Source organism: Labrus mixtus, chromosome 10 (assembly GCF_963584025.1).
Source record: "Labrus mixtus chromosome 10, fLabMix1.1, whole genome shotgun sequence".
NCBI lineage: Eukaryota > Metazoa > Chordata > Actinopteri > Labriformes > Labridae > Labrus > Labrus mixtus.
In genome coordinates, this window is record NC_083621.1 from 25,802,938 (window position 1) to 25,823,995 (window position 21,058).

Sequence of the window (21,058 nt, forward strand, 5' to 3'; positions counted from 1 at the left end):
TACACCAACCTACGGACCAATCACAGTACACCAACCCCAACCTATGGACCAATCACAGTACAGTAACCTATGGACCAATCACAGTACACTAACCTATGGACCAATCACAGTACAGTAACCTATGGACCAATCACAGTACACCAACCTATGGACCAATCACAGTACACACCGCATCTGTCTAACTTGTTAATAAAGCTGATCTTCTTACTACAAGTGTTGTTGGAGCATGTTGAGTTGACCTCTTCAAGCCTTTCACTCTTCATGCACCTTGTTAGTTGGTGAAGCTGCCTTCTCTTAAAAAACACATCAACCTGTTTTATCCCTCTGCTTCACGTGCACCAGTCCAAGTGGTGGAGTAATGGTTACATGGATTGGAAATAGTCAACCTACCATAAAGATATGTAAACAATTTAAGACCTCATCATTTGTCTTGATTTTAAATGTTTTTGATTGATTAACTTTCCTTCCTTTTTTATTCCTGAGTTTAACTCTATTTAAAGTTAAAGCACAATAAGGATGACTGAATGTGTTGACATCTGCATTCACAGGATTATGTCAAATGTAAATACATCACACTGTAAATAGTCACACTGTAAATAGTCATACGAGATACCTTTTCTCTGTGGCCAAGAGTATCTAATTTTTCTTTTCTGGGGGCTTTTCATGTCTTTAGAGACAGGACAGTGGATGGAATCAGAAATCATGGAGGGAGAGAGAGTGTGGAATGACAGGCGGGAAAGGAGCACCAGGTCAGATTTGAACCCAGTCCACCCGCCTGGAGGACTATAGCCTCCTTACATGGGGCGTGCACACTAACCACTATAGGCTAATGACACCCTGCAAAGATTATCTTTCAACATTTTTACTCTACATCTTCAATCTTTATGTCATTGAAGTGTTTAGCTCTGGTGATTAACCAGATGTTTCTGTGATGGCTAAAGAGTGTGGTGAGGTCATCTTCTCTTTGATGTAACTCCAGAAGAATGATATCTACTGCATAAAAAGCAAATCTATTTGAAAATCACTCGGCTGGTGGTCAATAATTGATTGATGTAAGGCTGTGCATTTAATTGGCAGTTGTATGAAGTACAAAGCATGCAGTATGTGCTTACACAGAGTAAGCTTTATTTATTTCCGGCTCATCTTGAAATCTGACTCATCTGCTCAGTTCAGTACACATTTTTTGTAAACCCACAGGTTCAGGAATGTTAGCTTTACATGAATGAGATCAAACAAATCCCCAAATATCTTGATGGAAGGAATTTGTTTATATTTTAGTAAAAGCTGGATTATAATTGTCAGTGCTGAAACACATAAAATGGATTAAATGCAGAATTTAATGGAAGATGTTAATCTCTTGAAAATAGATGAGTAAGCTGTTCAGATCACAGTCTCATTTAAAATTAGACACTTTTTTTTGATGCTTGTAAAAAAAAATGGATTTCACACTTCTCACTCAGAGCGCTGAAAAATCCTGAAGCATTTAAAGCTGTGACGGTAATTAAAGCTGGATGTCATTTTGATTTTATAGACACTATTGTGATACAGATAAGAATGTAGGATGTGGGTCTGAAGTACACCATGTTTTCTTCATGGCAAGATGAGGAAACGGTCAGAGGGATGTGATCCTTCTCAAAGAAGGTGCAATGGGGGGGAAATGGTGTGCTTTGAGAAGGATCCAAAACTCTCCTTTAATTTGTGGGCTAATATGAAGTTAGTGCCATCAGCTGGTTAGCTTAGTTAGGTCAGGAAACATTCAGGGGACATAACAGCTATAAACTGAATATTTGACACCTCTGTTGAAGTATGGATTATATAAACCCAACAGAACAAGCTTTTGTGACCTGAGGAGCCTGGCTAGTTGTATCCCCTGTGCTCACTGACAAATTAGCAAGTGGGACAAAGTCATTGTTTTAGTTTAGTTTAATCGTTTATTTGAATCAAGGACAGTGTACAAAAAAAAACATTAGTCTCTGAAGAGAAGAGATGCTTTGTACCAAGTGAAGACAGGCAAGTCTGGAGTCAAGTTCCAAGTAATGACAGGCAAGTCTCGAGTCAAGTCCCAAGTGAAGACAGACAAGTCTCGAGTTGAGTCAAAGAGTCCTAACCTTTGAATTTGGATTCCTTAACAAGTCGTTAGCTCTCTGCACCAGATGAAATGTCATTTTAACAGAGTAATCATCTGTTACATTTACACAAATCATGATTGCTATTTGGATGATTTTATTTTAGCCTTCTTCTTAAAATAAAAAAACCTCCTCCCACAGTCCAAACACATGCTCGTTATGCTCATTGGTGACTCTACATTGCCTGTAGGTGTGAATGTGAGTGTGGCTGGTCGTCTGTCTCTGTATGTCAGTCCTGTGATTGACTGGTGACCAGTCCAAGGTGTAAGTCGCCTCTCGCCAAGTCACAGCTGGGATCAGCTCCAGCCGCCCGCGACCCCGAACAGGAAAATCGGTATAGATAATGGATGGATGGATACCAGAGAAGCAACAGTTGATATGTTAACATATTGATTTGATCTACTTCACAACTACTTCTGCACAAAGGCGACAAAGACAATCAAAAGGAGAGCAGAAAAGATGTCATTGACAAGAAATGACACGGGCACACAAAGAGACATGTGTTGCAGGACTTACAACAAATCATTAACTGTGTCAGGTGAGGAATAACACAGAGCTCCTGCATTCAGCTGCAGTGTATCTCCTCTGATCTTGGTCAGATCCATCATATTTCTATCTCAACCTACTTCCTGTCTTCATTTTCAGCCAAGGGGTCGCACATTGATTGATGTCTCCTCCACACTTTCTTGTCCTCCTTCCCCTTGGGCTCACTCCTCACACACCCATTTTTCTTTCCTATTCTCTCCCTCACTTTGTCACCCCTTTTCTCCCCGCTTTCTCCTCAGTAACTGGTAAAAATAGAGCTTCATAAATCATGCATCTTTTCTCACAGCGCTGCGTACGAACGAGAGGAAAAGAAATAGACAGTGGGGATGAAAGCGAGAGAGGGATGTTGAGGATGAGATGTAAAGACGGAGGTGGATGACATCAAACTCCAGGAGAGGGCCAGGAAGTTGACAGGGGAATAGATTGGGGCTGCGGGGCTCTTGGCTGCCCTCTCTGTCTCTCTGAACATTGGTTGATTCACGCTGGAGTTGCACCGGATGGAGGAAATGAATGTTAACAAGCATGGGAGCGGGCTGGCAGAGGATGAGTGGTCATCTCTCCAGCAGAGAAACATGTTTCAAATCCGCAGAGAAGAGAGAAGATGTCTCTTTCACACCTCCAGGATTCTTTTACCGGGGTGGAGTCAATCGGTTTTTCACCTCCAGTAACAGGGGTCTACTCTGCACTCACTGGAGGGGGGGGGGGTTTAGTTAGAGTTATCGACCCCAGCAGCAGCTCACACAAAAACATGAAACCACAAAACAAGGTGCAGAATTTCACAGATCTGTGATGTTGTAAAAACAAAAACATCTAAAGATGATTCTAGTTTTTAACAGCCATGTGCAAACATTTGAAAGAAAAGAGGACCGGACATCGTTTTTATCAGATCATAGATATGGAGACAGACGGATGAACGGACGGACACATACCTGCCAAATGTAAAAAATGTAAACCTGAGAAATAAAAACAATCACCTCCCGTCCTTTTTTATCTACCAATAGAGAAATGAGCTTTGCACTTTTGCACTTTTTATTTTCCTGGAGGATGCCTTTTGGTGCACACATGTGTTTCCTGAAGCCGACTGATATTTCTTTCTGCCCTTCTCACTCCGTATTCATCGTCATGATAGACTGTCCAAACATGGACTAATGCAGGTATGTTTGAAGGCACAGTTAAGTCCAGCTACAGTTATAGCTCACTTAGAGTGTTTAATAGAACGACTGTCATTGTCCCAGAATAAAAGCACCAGGGAGAATTGATTTATTGACAGAAGAACTTCTGACTCCACCGCAGTAGGTGGCGATATTCCCAGCTAGTTACAACCAGATCTTCTTATGGTTTACCAAAGAGGTCAAATACCAAACAATAGTAAAGCAAGTGAGTTTAGAAAAAGTTTTCTAGATGGCATATATGCACATTTATGCACAGTTCTGTGGAGCATGTTCAGAACACCTAGTCCAGTTTTGGGCCATTTGAGGTGTAGACATGTAAGAGTAAATCAACCACCAGCCACATTTTCTAGATGTCTTAGTATTGTTTCAGTTGTTTTCAATGGGTAGTGAGCATTCGCAGTAGAAAGCAGCCACCAAGATGTAAAGTGCGGCGCCCAGCGTCTTTTTAAGAAGGGCTCTGCTGTTTTTGTGCAGCCGCTCCGAGCGCTCAAGTTGAAAATCTTTCAACTTTTCAGAAAGGCGCTGTTGACGACATCGGCGCTCTTTTCAAAATGTATGATATTCCCCGTATTTCAGCCTCCTATGGATTGTGTCTTGTACCCACATCCTCTTTGCTCCTTGTCTGCTGGGGTAAAAAAACGATCTCAATAAAACTTGCAGTAAAAAGTGACAGAGCAGTGTCTGTCATACAGCGGCCATTGTCAACAGACTGTTGTCATAGAGACAGGACGGGCGAACAGCACTTTTCTGCCCAGGAAAAACGCTGGGTGGACACGGGGCCTTGGTCTGTCTGACTCCCAATTTCCACACACACCTGAATGTGGAATCCCACTTAGTACAGTTTCAGTCGGACATGTATTGTGTGTTGACAGACTCTCTTGTCATCACCAACTTTGGTTTTGTTGTCTTTGTTTTGCCTCTACAACATCACACACACATTGATCATTGCAATCCCCACTGATGCACAGACTGAATATTCTTCAATATTCTTTGCCTTAGTTTCTAATAAATGATGGTTTAAATAAACTCTGTGTTCTCCAAGTTTGTCAAACTCACTGTTGTGACAACATGTAGTAGTTTTAATCGGTCTAACAAAATAAATTGACTTTTTTTTTTACACCATAAAGAATATGACATGAATGAACACAAGTGACTTTTAGTCGGGAATGTCAAATTTTTCTAAAATTCTACAATTCTACAATTCATTTAGCAGATGCTTTTATCCAAAGCGACGTACATCAAGTACCACAAAACAAAACCTTATTAGCAACACACCAAAATAATATACAAAAGTCCTTTTAAAAACAGACTGTTGTTTTGATGACTTGTCTTTATTACTTTGAGGATATCTGTTGCACCATCGCCATCTTTCTGCGACATAACAAGTATAAAAAGAGCTCACAGCAAGGACATGTGTTATTTTTCTTCCTCTTGTAACAAACCAAATCATCAATTCGTTTATGAAATAAATGACAGTCCAACTTTCATTTACCCGCTCTTTATATTTTTATATTTCATATTTAATATTGAACTGCCATGAAACAAGAATGTTAGTTTGATTTAAAAAAAAAAAAAAAACAACAACAAAGTGTTAAATCAAAGTTTACAGACAGTGTAAAGGAAATTTAGAGTTGATTGGATTAAGTTTAAAAATCCCTGCAAGAGCTCTTTAATCCCAAACTTCATCACTCAAAGCCTGAAGTGGTTCTTTGAGGTGAAGCAATCAGGTGTTGTCTAATGTTGGTTGATCTCCCATGACTCCTCAGTGAGACTAAATTAGCCTTTAGGGAAACAAAGCCTCCGTCCCTTCAATGACACCCCCTGAGCGAGGAGTGCCTCTGCAAGATTACATTCAAACACTCACACACACACACGCGCACACGCACACACACACACACACACACACACACACACACACGCACACACACACACACACACACACACACGACCTTGTCACAGTCTTCAACAATACACCATCACAGCAGCTCTAATCCTATATACTGGAACCAGAGTCACAGCCATAAACAGAGTGAAAAGTTATCTGTTGTGACTGGAACTGGAGTCTTAAAAAAAACAGGAAAGAACTCATTTCATTTTGGATAAGGATCTCTCTCTCTCTCTCTCTCTGTCTCTCTGTCTCTCTCTTCCTCACACACACACACACACACACACACACACACACACACTCCCCCTGTCAGCGATTTGGTGATGTAGCCCCACCCTTGTGCTGTAGAGTAAGTGAGGTCAACCTGTGTGTTAATAAATGATAGCCTCTGAGTGGAAACCTGGTCACTGTGGGGATTCGGGGTGTGAGAGTGAAAAGTTCAGCAGATATACGGGAAAGAGGAGCACATCCGCAGCTCTGTAACTCCGGCAGAGCGAGGTCTTCATATTTCATGAGCACTTCTCCCTCACTTCACATGTGGGCTAAGAACAAAGTTGACGGTTTTATCGCAGTGAAACCACACATAACGGGTCACCGCCGCCGAGGAGTGAGAGACGCGTTCCAGCGAGACGTGCTGAGAGCATCTGTCTGGCAGCCTGAAAATACACATGCTTGTTCTCCTGCCACCCTTTCCCTGCTCTAATGTCTCACTCTTGATTTAGTTCAGTCAAAGGTGCATTCCTGTCATTAGTACGTTGTAGGTCAGCTGTAGCTGTGTCTAGTGGAGTGTTTTTGATTTGTCATTACAAGACGATGCCTTCTTTGTTCAATCAAAGCAAAGCGACCCTTTCACACTCATTTGATTTGTCATTTCATCATGCGCTGTGCTTTCTTATGTATTTTCAGGGTACAACGATGATGTTTGCAATGCTAAATCATTCACTCCAGGGTGTAGCATAGTGATGGTGCTGGCCCAACTTTACTGCAGTGCAATATCATCTGGCAACGGATGGGTTCAGCAAATCAAATATAAGTCACCACTTCCCTGGTAATTTGCTTTGCAACATGGACAGCATGACCATACATCTACTCTACATCTAATTGAGCCCTTGAAAAATTTAAATTTGAAAAGGTAGTAATATTAATCAGTGCAAGAATGAATTGTAAACATGGCAGAATGATGCTGCAAGTCAAATAGTCTTAGAGTGAAAATGGTCCCAGACTATTTGACAAACCACTCTTCAAATGTCCAAAATGTTTCAAAACTTCTGAATGATTGCATTACCTGTTCCTACTCAATACAGTACACGTCTTATTGTTGGGCGACTGTGGAATTTGCAGGTAAATGATTGACTTAATCCTTTCCTTAACTCAAATCATCTCTATTCATCATTATTGAAAATCATCTTCATTGTTCATCTTTTTTACTTGCATCCAAGTCATCTTGACGTCAGAGTTAAAATTCTCTTTCTATTGTTACACTTGAGTGATTAAATTAAATATATATTAAGAGAAGGAGATTGATCTCATCTCATTATATTCATTCCACTGATGTGAGTTTTAATTATACAGGAATTTAATCAGCTCAGCCAAAGAAGGAAAGTTCTGTGAATGCTCCAACGTCTCCAAAACGTGAACACCTTCAGAGGTTTCAGCAAGCTCAGGAAAGAACTTTCTTTATGTCTCCCCTAAAATAGGCAATGCACTTTTAAATTCAACAGTGGCATGTTGCATTACATTTGAGACAGAGTAATTACTCTAGAGATTATTATTAGTGTGACTTCATAATTTTCCAGACATAAGATAAGATGATTGTCTCTCACTGTGCTTTAAACTGGTCTCATTTCCTGTAACACACCCACACTGATGCAGTCCTTGTATTTTTCAATGCAGTGCTACTCACAGTCTGACACTAGCTGATGTGTGTGAGTATGTTGTGTGTAGTGGACTCACCAGGGTGCTGAGGCGGGCGCGAGCATTCACAGCATGCTTGAGAGCCAGCTTGATCATTGAAGGTAATCTAAGAACAACAGCCTCCATGTCCTGCTCTCCCCTCATGCCACCGGCCAGTTTCCCCAGTCCGTCAACGTAGCTCCTCCAGTGGGGCTGCACCTCGGCCGCTCCCCCCAGGCAGCCCTGCATCACCGCCTGACAGAAACCCCTGCAGGCCGGCGGTCCCAGAATGCCCTGGCAGTGCGGACAGTACCACAGCCGAAGCAGAGCCCGGCTACAGTCCCGGCCCGGCCGCAGGTGGTCTGTGGTGTTGACGACCTCGATGCCCAGGTTGAGCGCCTGCAGGAAGACTCTTGTTGCCAGGAGGGAGCGAGACAGACGGGTCATCATCAGCTTGGGATAAGGGCCAAATGCTCCAGAGTCCTTCCAGGCTCCTTTCACACACTCCTCTGACATAGAGGACATGCTGCCCCCCAGCAGGTGGCGGTACGTCAGGGGGAAGAGGCGACCGTAGAGCACCTCAACCATGTTGTCCACTGTAGAATCAGAGCCCAGGATGTAGAGCGACATGTCCAAAAAGAGCTGTCCAACAGAGCTCTGTGCTCCAGCTCCAAGGCCTGGGAACTCTGACTTGAGCATGGCCAGGGTGGAGTTACGGCCGTGACGCAGCACCAGGTCGAAGGCCTCTGCAAGAAAAAGCAAGAGAAAAACACCACAAAGAGTCAGACGAGGGGAAAGTTAGGCCACCTTTTTGAAAGCTATTTCAACGCATTCAGCAGGTGATGGTGTGCCTCAGTAATCACAACAACCAAACTGTCAAAAAATAGGAAGCAATTTAGCTGAAAAACATGAAACACTGAAATAGACGCGGTTTCCCCCCAAAACAACCATCCCATCCTTAACGATCTCAGTCAGACGAAACTTCCCACGCAGACACTCTGTTTCACTTTCCCCGGTTTCTCGACCTGATGTTTTCTCTAATGGTACTGCTCACACATACACAGGACAAACAAACACACACACACACACACACACACACACACACACACACACACACACACACACCAGAATTACAGACGATGACTATGAATACAAAAAAGAGCACATCTTCTGCAACAGATGAAAAGCAAGATTTGAGGTCTTACCTCTTAATACAACTTAAGAACAGACATGAAAGGAGCTAAGGAACCTTTTAAAAAAAGCTCTTTTTAAAGAGAGTATTAATCTCAATATAGAAGTCAAGCAGAAGAGGCATAGCCACGAGGATGTCTGCAGGGAGAAAAGCATGCAGGAGGGAGGGCTGTGTGGCCGATGTGAGAAGGGAAAATAATCAGTGGCGTTTCAAGTCTTATCAACAAGGTGGCACAAGAAGCGAGAGCTCTATCATCGACCCGGTAGCAAACCGAGTGAGGGCCCAACAACAGAGGGGATTTAAAGCTCCATTACTGAACTTAGCAGGGGAGCTGAGAGTCAGTAAAATGAAGCTTTAGAAAGGAGAATAGCGAGGGATGCTGAAATCCCATTTACACCGCAGCTAGTCCACTTCATCACTTTGTTCAGAGTGATAGCCACAACTGCTTTGTGAAGACGGGGGCTCGGGGGAGGCATTGGTTTAGGAGACATTAGAGGAAGTTATTGGTTTTTCTACTACAAAAAGCTCACCTTCCCATTTTTTGTTATTTGATTTTTCCTGCTTGGATAGTTTAATTTCTTTCTCTTCATGCTTCTCTGAGGTCAAATGAAGCTTGTCCGTCTACGCAGAGCTCCGGGTGCTCGGACAGCACAGAGAAACAATACGACAGTGATCTTCTTTATGGAAAGTATAATGTGTTTTTCTGTGTGCAACTTCAGTCACATAATAACCAGGTCCATATAAAAAAATGACAATATCTGAGAAAAGAAAATTAACCTCACTTCCTCATTAGGACTAACTGCAATTCAGAAATGTCTTAAAATGAAGAATTACAAAAATCTTCCTTTTAACAGTCAAATTACAAGATGAAGAAAACAACATCTGGATTAGTTCAGTAACCTTTTTGCTGCTTCATCTGGTGTGTCTCGTACCGTATGTCTTTTTGTCCTTTGTTACATTACAATTAACCACATTAAAGAATAACATAGAGACACATACTGGTTTTATTTAAGAGTGAATCAAGAAGTGAACACATGTGGACGTATTGTTTCATAGACCTGCTCTCAGTAAGGTTTTCTGATGACTCAACATGCAGCACATACTGAACAGGAAGGTCGTCGCTTTGGATAAAAGCGTCTGCTAAGTGAATTGTAGAATTGTAGATATGGCCAGGCCCGCCCGACTGCAGAAATGTCTGTGACCCTGAAAGGCCCGAGGCCCTCCCAGGATATGATTTAAACCAGCGTATGCACATTCGATCAGTACTGTTAGCACTAGCCTCCTGGCTAACATTAGCTCCCTCTGCCTGGCTCCCATCAGCCTATGGAGCCGACTGAAATAAGTTTAACAAGTTCAATGCCAAAGTCAGATTTTCTCCTTCTTTATTTTCTAAAAGAAAATAAATTTGCTCACCTCTGTAACATTACAAAAAAAAATGGTTCATATCATTTCAAGAAGAGGGGGTTAACACGGTGAAAAAGGCTAACATTTAAGTGTGATTTTGTTGCTTCAAGGGGTAATGGTGAGTATTTAGGTGATTCTTATAGAAATGAACAATGAAAGTAGGGGGAGATGAACTGCACTTATTTTAAAGCTTTTCAATTCACTACATTACTGTATGTGATGGGACTGTTTAGACAAAAAGAAAAATCAGAACAGACAGGATCAGGCCTATAGCGACTACATTAACACAACTCATTGTACCGTGCACACTGTGTGAACATAACAGTGACAGCTAACGGCAGTACATGTGCTTCCTGGGGCTAATAAACACAAACTGCAGGAATACTCCACAGTTTGAATCCATGCTAATTAAACAGGTATGTGTTGTGTTGAGTATCTCTTTAGTTATTAACTCATTCCACTTTTTTAATTACTAAAAGCAGGGTTGGTATTTTTCTTCAGATACCATTTTTAGATTTTTGTTTAAATTGTCTTTCGGTCCTGACAGAAATAAAGAGCAAAGAAATCCATCATCTGTATCAGTTGTAAGCCTGTAAAAACTTTGACCAATGTCTGCCATGAAAATTCACATCAATGTCCAAGAAAACATTACTACTTTACACTTGTTTTTATAGGCCAAATTTATGAATAGTGGGAAGAGGTGCATTGACTGTCATCATGTTTTTTTTTTTTTTTAGTACAGTCTGTCAACCTATAGGCGAGCTATACCGGTACCTCCCGAGCTACCTGTTGGAGACCCCTGGTCTAAGCCTATAGCAGCATAACAAGGAGCTGGTCCATACCTGCACCAGCCCTAACTATAAGATTTATCAAAAAGGAAAGTTGTAAGCCTATTCTTAAGATTCTCTTCCTCGAGACAATCTTGGGAAATTCAACAATAGTAAAAACTTTACTTATATACTGTAGCACACTTGAAATAAACAAACTTATAAAGTGTTATACAATCAAACAACTAAAAATTAAAAACCCCTAAAAAACTATAGAACAATGTAAAACAAACATCATAGAAACAAATCAACAAGAAATAAGCAATTAAAGGCAATAGAGGGATTTAATGTAATACAGAGTTTGCAGATTGCAAATGAAGGAATATTTGATATACTGTTTCTTTGTGTTTGTCACATATGCATGGCCACAGCTTAATAAGCAGAAGTTTCCAGGTCTGGTTTTAAGCGAGCTATTTATCTTCCAACTACCTAAGTGGCAAACAGAAGCAGGCTGTAGCTGCGAATGTAAATGTGTCTGTGAATATGAAACAGGATGGAACGCAGCATGCATGCTCAGCAATTCAGTTGCGGGGTGAATAAAGGTTAGGAAAAAGCATTTGAAGATGTTGGGATGAGTGTGAGAGGAGGCTCGGGAGCGGTGCACATCTGTTTAGATTTTCAGGCGGCTCTGGCTGCCCTGCTGCGTCTGCGGGGCACTTCCCCCTGTGATCAATGAGCAGACAGATGTGCAGAGCCGAGACAAGAAGACAGACAGGGAGGAGGTAAGAGGAGCCCACACACACACACACACACACACACCTATTCACCTAATACAAGGCCTTTTTGTTTTAATACAAATGTTTGATCCTCTAATATCAGCTTGCTTATAAAAAGGTATTGAGAAAATGCACATCCACCTCAGAGCTGTTTGTTTCTCCTTTTCGTGGTTTCTATGACAGCCTCTTAAATCAAGCCCTGTAATTCAGCTGCAACCTGTAGTATCTCTTACACCACAAAGAGGAGAGCCACTTTATAATGCAAAGAGAAAAGGCTAGAGGGCTCTTCATGAGTGCATTTGAATGGCTCTAAGTACCGAGGTTCATGGTAAGACCCATTGCAACCCTATTTCCTGCGAACGCTACACTCGCTCTCTTTCATTAGTGAAAGCCTATGCAGGATCAGATATCCTCTAATGGAGGGGAGCCAGGCTGGATGTCAGGGACCTGTGACATTCTGGATACAACTGCAGGAGGTCAAGAGCCCACATTACCCGAGGAGGACGCCCGCAGAAACATATTGGGTCACGCTTAAAATTAGCCGTAGTGTTTATTTTGTCGGCGTCACAGATGGAGGCTGTTGGCTGTCTGCTAGAGGACTGTTTCTCCTCTGAGACTGAAGGCTTTTTACAGGCTGATCAGCAGCAGCAGGGCAGAGTGAAATGTCTCTGCCTCTCCTCTTTTACTTCAGTCCACCTATTTCAGTCGCCAGATCATGTTTACTCCAAGGATTTGGAGCCTATATCGGCTTTCTCGGGCATTAAAATATGTATTCACTGAAAGAAGTTCTAATATTCGCGAGGCCCTCTCCCACTGAAGATTGGATAAATCTGCAGTGTTAAATTGTGAATACTTCATCTTAATTTCTACTTTATCTTAACATCACGACATCTAAGCCCTGAATTAAACTATGATCAAGTGCTGCGGATTTCAGGTAGGTTGAAAAGGAATCTAATAAATCTCTGTCACAGTGGGGTCACATTTCTGACACCAAAAAGGCTTTAAGTAACTCCAGCTCAGACATAAAACCGGCTTCTCACATAATCTATGACTGGCCTGTCAAATGAGCATATTTGATGTTCATGAAGTCGTTTGTCTGGGTGTTACATAAGTCAACTCTGAGGCTCACAAGCCTCCAGACTGATTGACTGACCGCTGACTGGTGGTCGACACGCTGTGAAGGCAGACATGCACCTCGTAGCCTCATCAATCAGCAGCACATACACCTATTATCCCCGGGAGAGGAAAACATCAATAAATTACCCAGACAATGAGACTAATCCATTTGGTATAGGTGGAGTGTCACCTCTACGTGCCAAGGAGATGGATGGAGACGGATGGAGAAGCTGCTGCCACCTGGTCCTGGTGACAAAACAGAACCTGTCCAGGATGCAGAGGGGAGCCTGGCAGAGCAGAGACACACGCTAGCACATAAAGAGGAAGTGTCTCAAAAGAGTCAGTTTCATGTCATTATCAGCCAAACTTCTTCTTTTTTTCATTATGGATGGTGCAATTAAGAATTCCTCAGTGGTCGGAATCTAAGGTAAAATCCTGCAAGTCATCAAAACTGGAGAGAAGGTTTTTCCCCATGAGGGAACCTGCAGACCAACGCACAGGCTGACACAAACCTCCCAGCATGCTTTGCTTTAGGATATGATTTTATGAGTCCGTCTAAAACTCATTGACTGTAAACAATATTCTGTTTTCCCAGACACATTTCATTTAGCCCCCACAGAGCGACCTGGTAACCTGAGAGCAGCTTCACCTGACGAGCTGCACTTGAAGGAGCGGTGAGTCCGGCCGCCTGGTGCTTATTGGACAGCGGCGGCGGAGTAGGGCAGGGCGGGGGTGAGCCGATTCCAGGAACAAAGTAGACAGAATGCTGGTAAAGCACAGATAGCATCACCAGCAGACCATGATGGCCAATGGACAGCGGGCAGAAATGATGAGACGTATTAGGTTACTCCATCTGCTGGAGAGCACCTCACACACACACACACACACACACACACACACACATGCACACTGTTGTACACAATGCAATCACACAGAGCACAGCAGTGGCCAGGTGGTGACTATGTGGGCGAACATTTGGCAAACCATAGTGGGAGGGCAAGGTGTGATTCAGGTGTCAGGACTAGTGCTACACACACAGACACACAGCAGATTTTTCCCTTCATTCATTTATCAGCCTCCACAGGAGCTTCTGGACAATGTTTCCCCACAGCTCCACAAAATAAGGAACAATGAGAAGTTCTCCATTATATCTGCTTCTCATAAACAAGTGAGAGAGGGTTTTTAAATCTGAAAAAGTGAATCAGTCATATTTTAAAACATCTTGTTTGTTTTGTAATAAAGTGTAAACATTAAAAAAGGATCCTCTATCCTTTATTGTACCTTTTTTTTTAAATTTGTTTTTGTCGCATCAATCACATTTTCTTAACAACCCAAAACGGAGGTAATACAGAAATATAACTCGCCAATCGTGTTACTAATAATCCTTTATTGCATTAAAAAATGTTAGTGCACAACTATAAGGAGAACTCCTGATTGTTGTACCTTTGTTGTCTGTTTGCAAACTGTTAGGGTAATACTGGGTGTTTTCTCTCGTTCTAATTATTATTGCTTAATAAGGTTTTATGTTGGTTTACTGGTATTTTTCATTACCCTGCTCAAGTTTCTCTCCCTGATGGACTTGATTCTGATTGTCAGACAAAAGGGTATTTTCTACAGAATGTAACTCCATCCATCCATTATCTATACCACTTATCCTGTTCAGGGTTGCGAGGGGCTGAACTGGCTCAGCTGTCATTGGGCGAGAGGCGGGGTTACACCCTGGACTGTTTGCCAGTCAATCACAGGGCTGACTGATAGACATGGAAAACCAGACACACTCACATTCACACCTACGGGCACATGAGTCACCAATTAATCTAACCAGCATGTCTTGTGACTGTGGGAGGAAGCCGGAGTACCCGGAGAGAACCCACACATGCACAGGGAGAACATGAAAACTCCACACAGAGAGGAGACCAAAACGCGATTAAACTTTTTAGTGCATGTTGGTCGTTGGCTAAAATGTGAGATTTCCATTCTGGTCTCTTGTAATCATTCAACTTTTTAAAAATGGTAATTATAAATAAAAGAAGAACTTACTTAGTGATTTATTTAACTATCTTTAGGGTGGTGAAATCTGAAAAAATTAAAAGGGGTTTATATGTTATGCTCACAAGTGGTTTCAGAGTATAATCCTCTTAATCAAATAATTATAATAATATCCAGATACAAGAAAAAACAAAGCAATTGAAAGAAGTTTCAATAAGTCGTGTCCTCTTCAATGTTATTTAAAGACAGTATCTCTGAACACACACAGACCTACACTGGTAAAGAATATTCCAGACTGCTTCCTCTGTCTCTGTATTTCTGTCTTTCATATTTGACTCCATTGATCTCTGTTTCTGCGGTTCTCACTGAGGTCAAAGTTGAGTCTTGCTCTGACTCACACCGACAAGCAGGCGCTATCAGAGGACGCGCTGTGCTGTGCAGCCGAGTAGAGGACACACAGTAAAGTGGGAAGGACGAGAGGGCAAAAGTGAACTGGAAAAAACCCAGCAGAGAGCTGGAGGAGAGGAGGAGAAGGCGGAGGAGAACGGGTCTTTGAAAAGTGCCAGAATGTGTGCAGAGAAACATTCAGCGAGGATGGCTTTGAAGCTGCATTCAAAGGCAGCTGGAGTCAAGCAGTGCCAGAGCTGTGAGACACATTGCACACCTCTCGCCAAAAATTCAGCCAGGGCGAGCGAGACCTGACACCCTGCGCAAAAAGCTCGCCTCACTGACTTAATAAACATACAGTAGGCAGTAGACACAAGTATGGACGCAGTGGAATGCTACCACTCAGAAGTGAAAGCCTATTCCATTTATGGATTCATTTTCAGCAAACAGACGGAGACAAAGAGACAGTGTACACACACACACACACACACACACACACACACACACACACACACACACACACACACAGGGCTCTTGTTGCTCTCCAGGGCTGTGTTTTGAGGATGTGGATAAAAAGCCTGCAGCTCATCGGAGTGTCGACAGTTTGAATGGGGATGAGAGAGGTCACGACAAACACAGCTTGAGTACTCCACTCCAAATCAAGCCTCAGAGCTCTATTAATCCAATGTTCATCTCTAAGTAGATCCTGTGGTTTAAGATGAATACACTCCCACTCTTTCAGCCTCAGTCTATCTCTCCTGCTTCCTACGCATTGCACCCTGCACTGGCTAAATTCTGCACAGCAGACAGAAACAAATTCTTGTAGAAGAAATATTTGCATTGCCGTCTCATAAAGTGCTTAACAGTAATGGAAGATGAGTTTCTTTTCTTTTTGAAGTCAGGCTGTTAAGACATAAAAGAGACACAGATGAACTGAAGTGAACTTCTAAAGAAAAGCAGCGAGGGGATACAGAGTGTTTCTGAAGTTCTTGAAACAGATGGGAGCACAGTGTGAGATGGAGAGAGTAACAAGGAGTGTGAGAGATGGAGAGGAAGAGATGGAGTGAAACAGGGAGGGTGATTACTGTACGGCAGCTGCCCTCATTGTTGAAGTGGAGCTGCAGTTTTGATACGCGACAAGTAACTTGCAGTGTTTAAAAAACAGACATGTTAATAAATCATGTCAGATTCTAGTGTCATGTTTACAACTGAAGGCTCCACTGATTCAAAATGGTGTTGAAGTCAATACGACCTCAGAATTTTGGAGGCTAATATCAAAAACACGCGTTAATACTCATCAAGTTTCACTCGAGCCCCTCGAGTGTGCGCACACTCGAGCCCCTCGAGTGTCTTCACACATGGTTAAGATGAGAGCAAGCATATCTTGGCTTCCTTTTTAATTAATACAAGCTGAGCTTAATAGAAGATTAGAAAGGCCAGTGCCTTGTGGTTTTAATAATTAAATGTGAATTATATTGGCCCTTTTCCTTTATAATGATACACAGCTACTACAGACTAGTAATCCAAGATACCTAGAAAATGACTTACCCGTCATGAGATGAAACGGACTGTGGGTAAGTGTGTTAGTGTGTGATTGTGTTTCTAATTGACTGCCTGAACCGCCTGAGGGTTGAAGGACATCAGTGACAGTTTCATTTCAGAGCTGCTGACAGCAGTTTAAGAGCTGGAGTGTTTACTTTAGCTCCCCCTTGGGACAATGTGGGCTAAAATGCTACTCAAGGGTTCTATTGCACACTCAGCGTTTTAGCCTCTTGGCATGCAGCACAGGCGTCTTTTCCATTTTCCACCTGACGCAGTTGTCATTTTCTTACCCAGCGCTCACGTTGTGTAAATCTAAAGCGCCCAGGGGTGTGTTTGTCTTAAATTGAGGTGTGGTCAGGGGGCACAGGTGGTGCATTCCTATCTTGAGGACACAGAAAATCGACATTACAGAATGTTCCGGCTACTCAAGAGTGTGCATTAGAGAGATTCTGCATATGTAAATGACCGAAAAGCAGACTTCACTCTGCCCGTTAAACATGCTGGGAAGCCCAGCAGCGCTCACACTGCTTAGTTTAATATATGTTTGCAAATTTGCTCACACATTCAAACTGAGTTTTTAATGGCCCAGAGGACCGGGAGAAGGCAGGCTTATGTTGTTCTTGTCCTGTCATCTTTATATTCCTTTCAACATGAGGCAGATTGAGTGATGTCAGAATAAGAGGAAACACCCACTCCTACCTCTTGGATGTCTGCTGAAAACTCAGAGAGAATTCATGCTCGAGCAGAACACAGCTAAAAACTACAGCTGAGACCCACACCACGCTCTCCATCATGAGCGCTGAAACTCATGAAACACACAACGAATCGCTCACACGCTCATGTAACAGAGAGCTGGATCTGTGTTTGGCAGCTGTGGCTCAGTGGTAGAGTCAGTTGTCTCTCAACTGGAAGGTTGAAGGTTCAATCCTCCTCTTGACCTGCGTGGTCAGAGTTCAGGAACTCTGAATATAAAAGGTTTTTTCCAGCATGAATATGTTTGAGCATAATTCTTAATGTTGTGAAAGGAAGGACGGCCTCGGGGGAAAATAACATGCCCAGAGACTTTGATGTGGAACATGAAAATGTGGAGCATTTCCCCAGCAGCACTTAAAAAAAAAGTGGTGGAGGCAGAAAGCTCTAGCTGAGCCCTCAGTGGCTGGAAGAAAGTAACCTTTTAAAACCTAGAGAAATGTTGGATAAGCTACAGACTGCAGCTCACAGGTTATCAGGGAAGCTGTCACTGAGACGGAAGGTATCAGGACCAAAAATGCTCGGTCAGGAGGTCACGGAGGTGAGGCAGCGAGAGAGCAAAAAGTTCAGGCAGAAATAACTTGAATAGTCAAAGGCTGATTAAAAGAGAGAGCTAGGATTGAGATATGCTGATTTAACAACAGTGGTTGACAGATCTGAGAAACACTCAATAAAACCGGGAAAGTTATCTGAGTAAAGAGAGAGAGAGAGAGAAGAAAGCTTTTGCGTTGGAGAAGGCAAAGGAGGCAGCTGTCGCAGAATCAAAAGAAATGTTGTGAAACAGCAACAAGTTGAACAGCAGAAGACAGCTCACAAAGGCAGACTTGAGAAGATGACAGAGAATGAATCCTTGTGCTGCTGTTTTTAATGTGAACTAGAAGAATTCCTGATCGCACTGACGACCAAAAGGGCTGCCAGGGAAAAACAAAAAGGGAGAATGAGCTAAGGCGGCATTTTGCAAGACAGATTTAAAATGTTTAAGATCATTCTTCACTTCCTCCTCTTCAAAGAGATGAAAATAAATTATGTGAACATGCAGTCTTATCCTCTTTCACACACTTTTTTGGCAGTGTATCTGGTATATCTGCACATATGAATCTTATCTGATGGAGATGACATCTTTCAGGGTCATATTTAGTCATTCTGTGTTCTTTGACCACCTTTTAGACATTATCAAAGAGCGTTGAAAGAACTGAGTTCAGTGTGGATTACAGAAGAAGATACTATTACAAGTATTCATAAAATGGTCCATTGATGTTATGCTTTCACATACAAAGCCAATACCACAGTGACTGTGTGAAACTCAGAGCATCACAGACGAGGGCCGTTATAAATTTAAGTGAACTTCTAATCTGACCATGTTTTAATCCGGGGTAATCATTTCTTTGGTGGAAACTTTAAATTAGACAACAGCAACAAAATTGTAAGATACTGCTCAGCTTTGTGTGCAGTAAATATGTTAGTGCCCATAGGTTAGTGAAAATGTCAGTTTTACAAACATCCTACAAAGGAAACTCAAGAGCAAATAGCTCAGCGTCTTTTTGCAAAGCTGCATTAAAATGTGTGTCCGACCGATATGGGATTTTATATGATATGATAGCTAAGGTGGGAAAAAAAATCCTATACCAATGTCTCGGCCGATATCTTCCTTAAATCTATCTTATGGTTCTAAAGGGAGATATATGTATACACATTCATTGTGTTTATCCCTCAAATGCACTGCTAGGGTAATAACATGTTACTCAAATGAAATGTTATGTTGACTGGTAAATAAATCCAGTAAAATCGGCATGTGATAAAATTAGTCGATAGTGACTTGATATGCTAATATCGGCCGATATTGTCAGTTGGCCGATTAATCCACCCGGCTCTATAAAATTTTAAATCAGAAGAGAAGAACCACCACTCTTCAGTCATTTTATAAACAGACCTTTTTGATTTTTATGTCGTACACAGTACCTGACCTTACAGTGGTTCTGACCTTTTTCAGCTCGTGACCCCCCTTTGATGAAATGTTTCATCATTTAGTAGATTGTCTACTGTTAGCAAGTGAACATTCATTTTAGAGCTTTCACATGTTTATTATTGTGGACGGAGGAAGAGAGGCTGGGATGACATTTCTGCACAATGGACGACAGACAGAGACTATGCAAGTTTCTTGTTTTTGCCCACAGTGTTCAACATATTTGAATGTATAATATATATTATTTTATTAATCAATAAATACAGATTTCAGGCGACCCCATTTGTATTCCATATCACCCCACGTGGGGTCGGGACCCTGAGGTTGGGAAAGCCTGCCTTACAGAGCGTCCTTCGTTTTGTGTTGCTGCTGCTTTCAGAAGAAGGAAGAGGAATGACTTGTTGTTATTGATTTTCAGTCACAGGCTTGGTTATGATACAGTGTACACACTGTACATACTTTTCTTCAAAACAACCATTGATGGTGTAAAAATGACACAGCGTTGGGAAACGGGCTTATTTAAAACATAGATGTAGGTCAACAGATAAACAACACGACTGAGATACTGACGCAGCGGTTAGTCTGCTGCATCTGCTGTGTGTTTGTGTGATGAGTGTATTTACTCAGTCAACAGTCTCGCTCTTTCCTTGTGGTCAAAAATCAGATTGATGATTTAATTAAATCATGTAATCGGCTTGTTCCTCAGTCACTAAAACAACAATAACAGACATGTTTTATTAGCCTGATTTCAATGTGGAGCTACATTCTCCCTCGTATCATCATTATGAACATGCTCAAATGATACATTTACCTTTATTATCACATGATCATATCTTACACATTTCATGCAGTCACCTAAATTCTGCAGGGTAAAGAAGACGCAAATAGATCTTAGTGTGAAAGCAGGGCGATCTTACCCATTAAATCAACTTTGTGTTAAATGTCAACGTCTTGTGAGGACTTTAAAACTGGTGATGAAACTCACTCTATTTAGCACTGATGCACCTATGATCATGAAAAACTAACCAGGCGGTGAGCACCAAGACTGACTTCATCATCATCATTAGTTTTAACATCTTTCAATGCTGCTTTCGGCTCAGATTCAGATTCTGCCAATCATATCAGCTGCACCACGGGAGGCTTTGTCTACACTTTAACATGCGCTCTTCAGCTCAAAGGAAGCAGGAGTTTTTTTCTCCAGACAATATAACAAATGTTTGTACAGGGCATGAGCAGCAAAAACACAAAGACATAAACCTTTGTCAAAAGTGTCTGCCAAAACCCACAAGAGGTTAAAGTTCCTTATAGCTGCTTTGATGACATTTAAATTCTTTATGATGTAACCCGAGGGAATCATAATATTATACACAACTCTGGACAGTTTTTAAAACATGTTACTAAATCAGGGTTACAAATGACCAGTGGGATTCATCACTAACATAAAATCAACACAACACTGAAGTATTTCTGTTTCTTTTTGTGCTTCTAAGTATTTACTTTTCACATCTGTTTACTACGTCGTAGTAAAATATTGATAAAGCAACAACCCC

General features: G+C 41.9%; 1 protein-coding gene across 1 annotated transcript in view; it reads right to left on the minus strand.

The window, feature by feature from the left end:
- The window catches only part of gpc3 (glypican 3), a 108,642-nt gene that overhangs the window by 36,057 nt on the left and 51,527 nt on the right, over nt 1-21,058 (minus strand). The window contains exon 3 of the mRNA XM_061048851.1: nt 7,683-8,368. Within this exon, the coding sequence (XP_060904834.1) occupies nt 7,683-8,368 (686 nt within the window). The remainder of the gene's footprint in view (nt 1-7,682; nt 8,369-21,058) is intronic.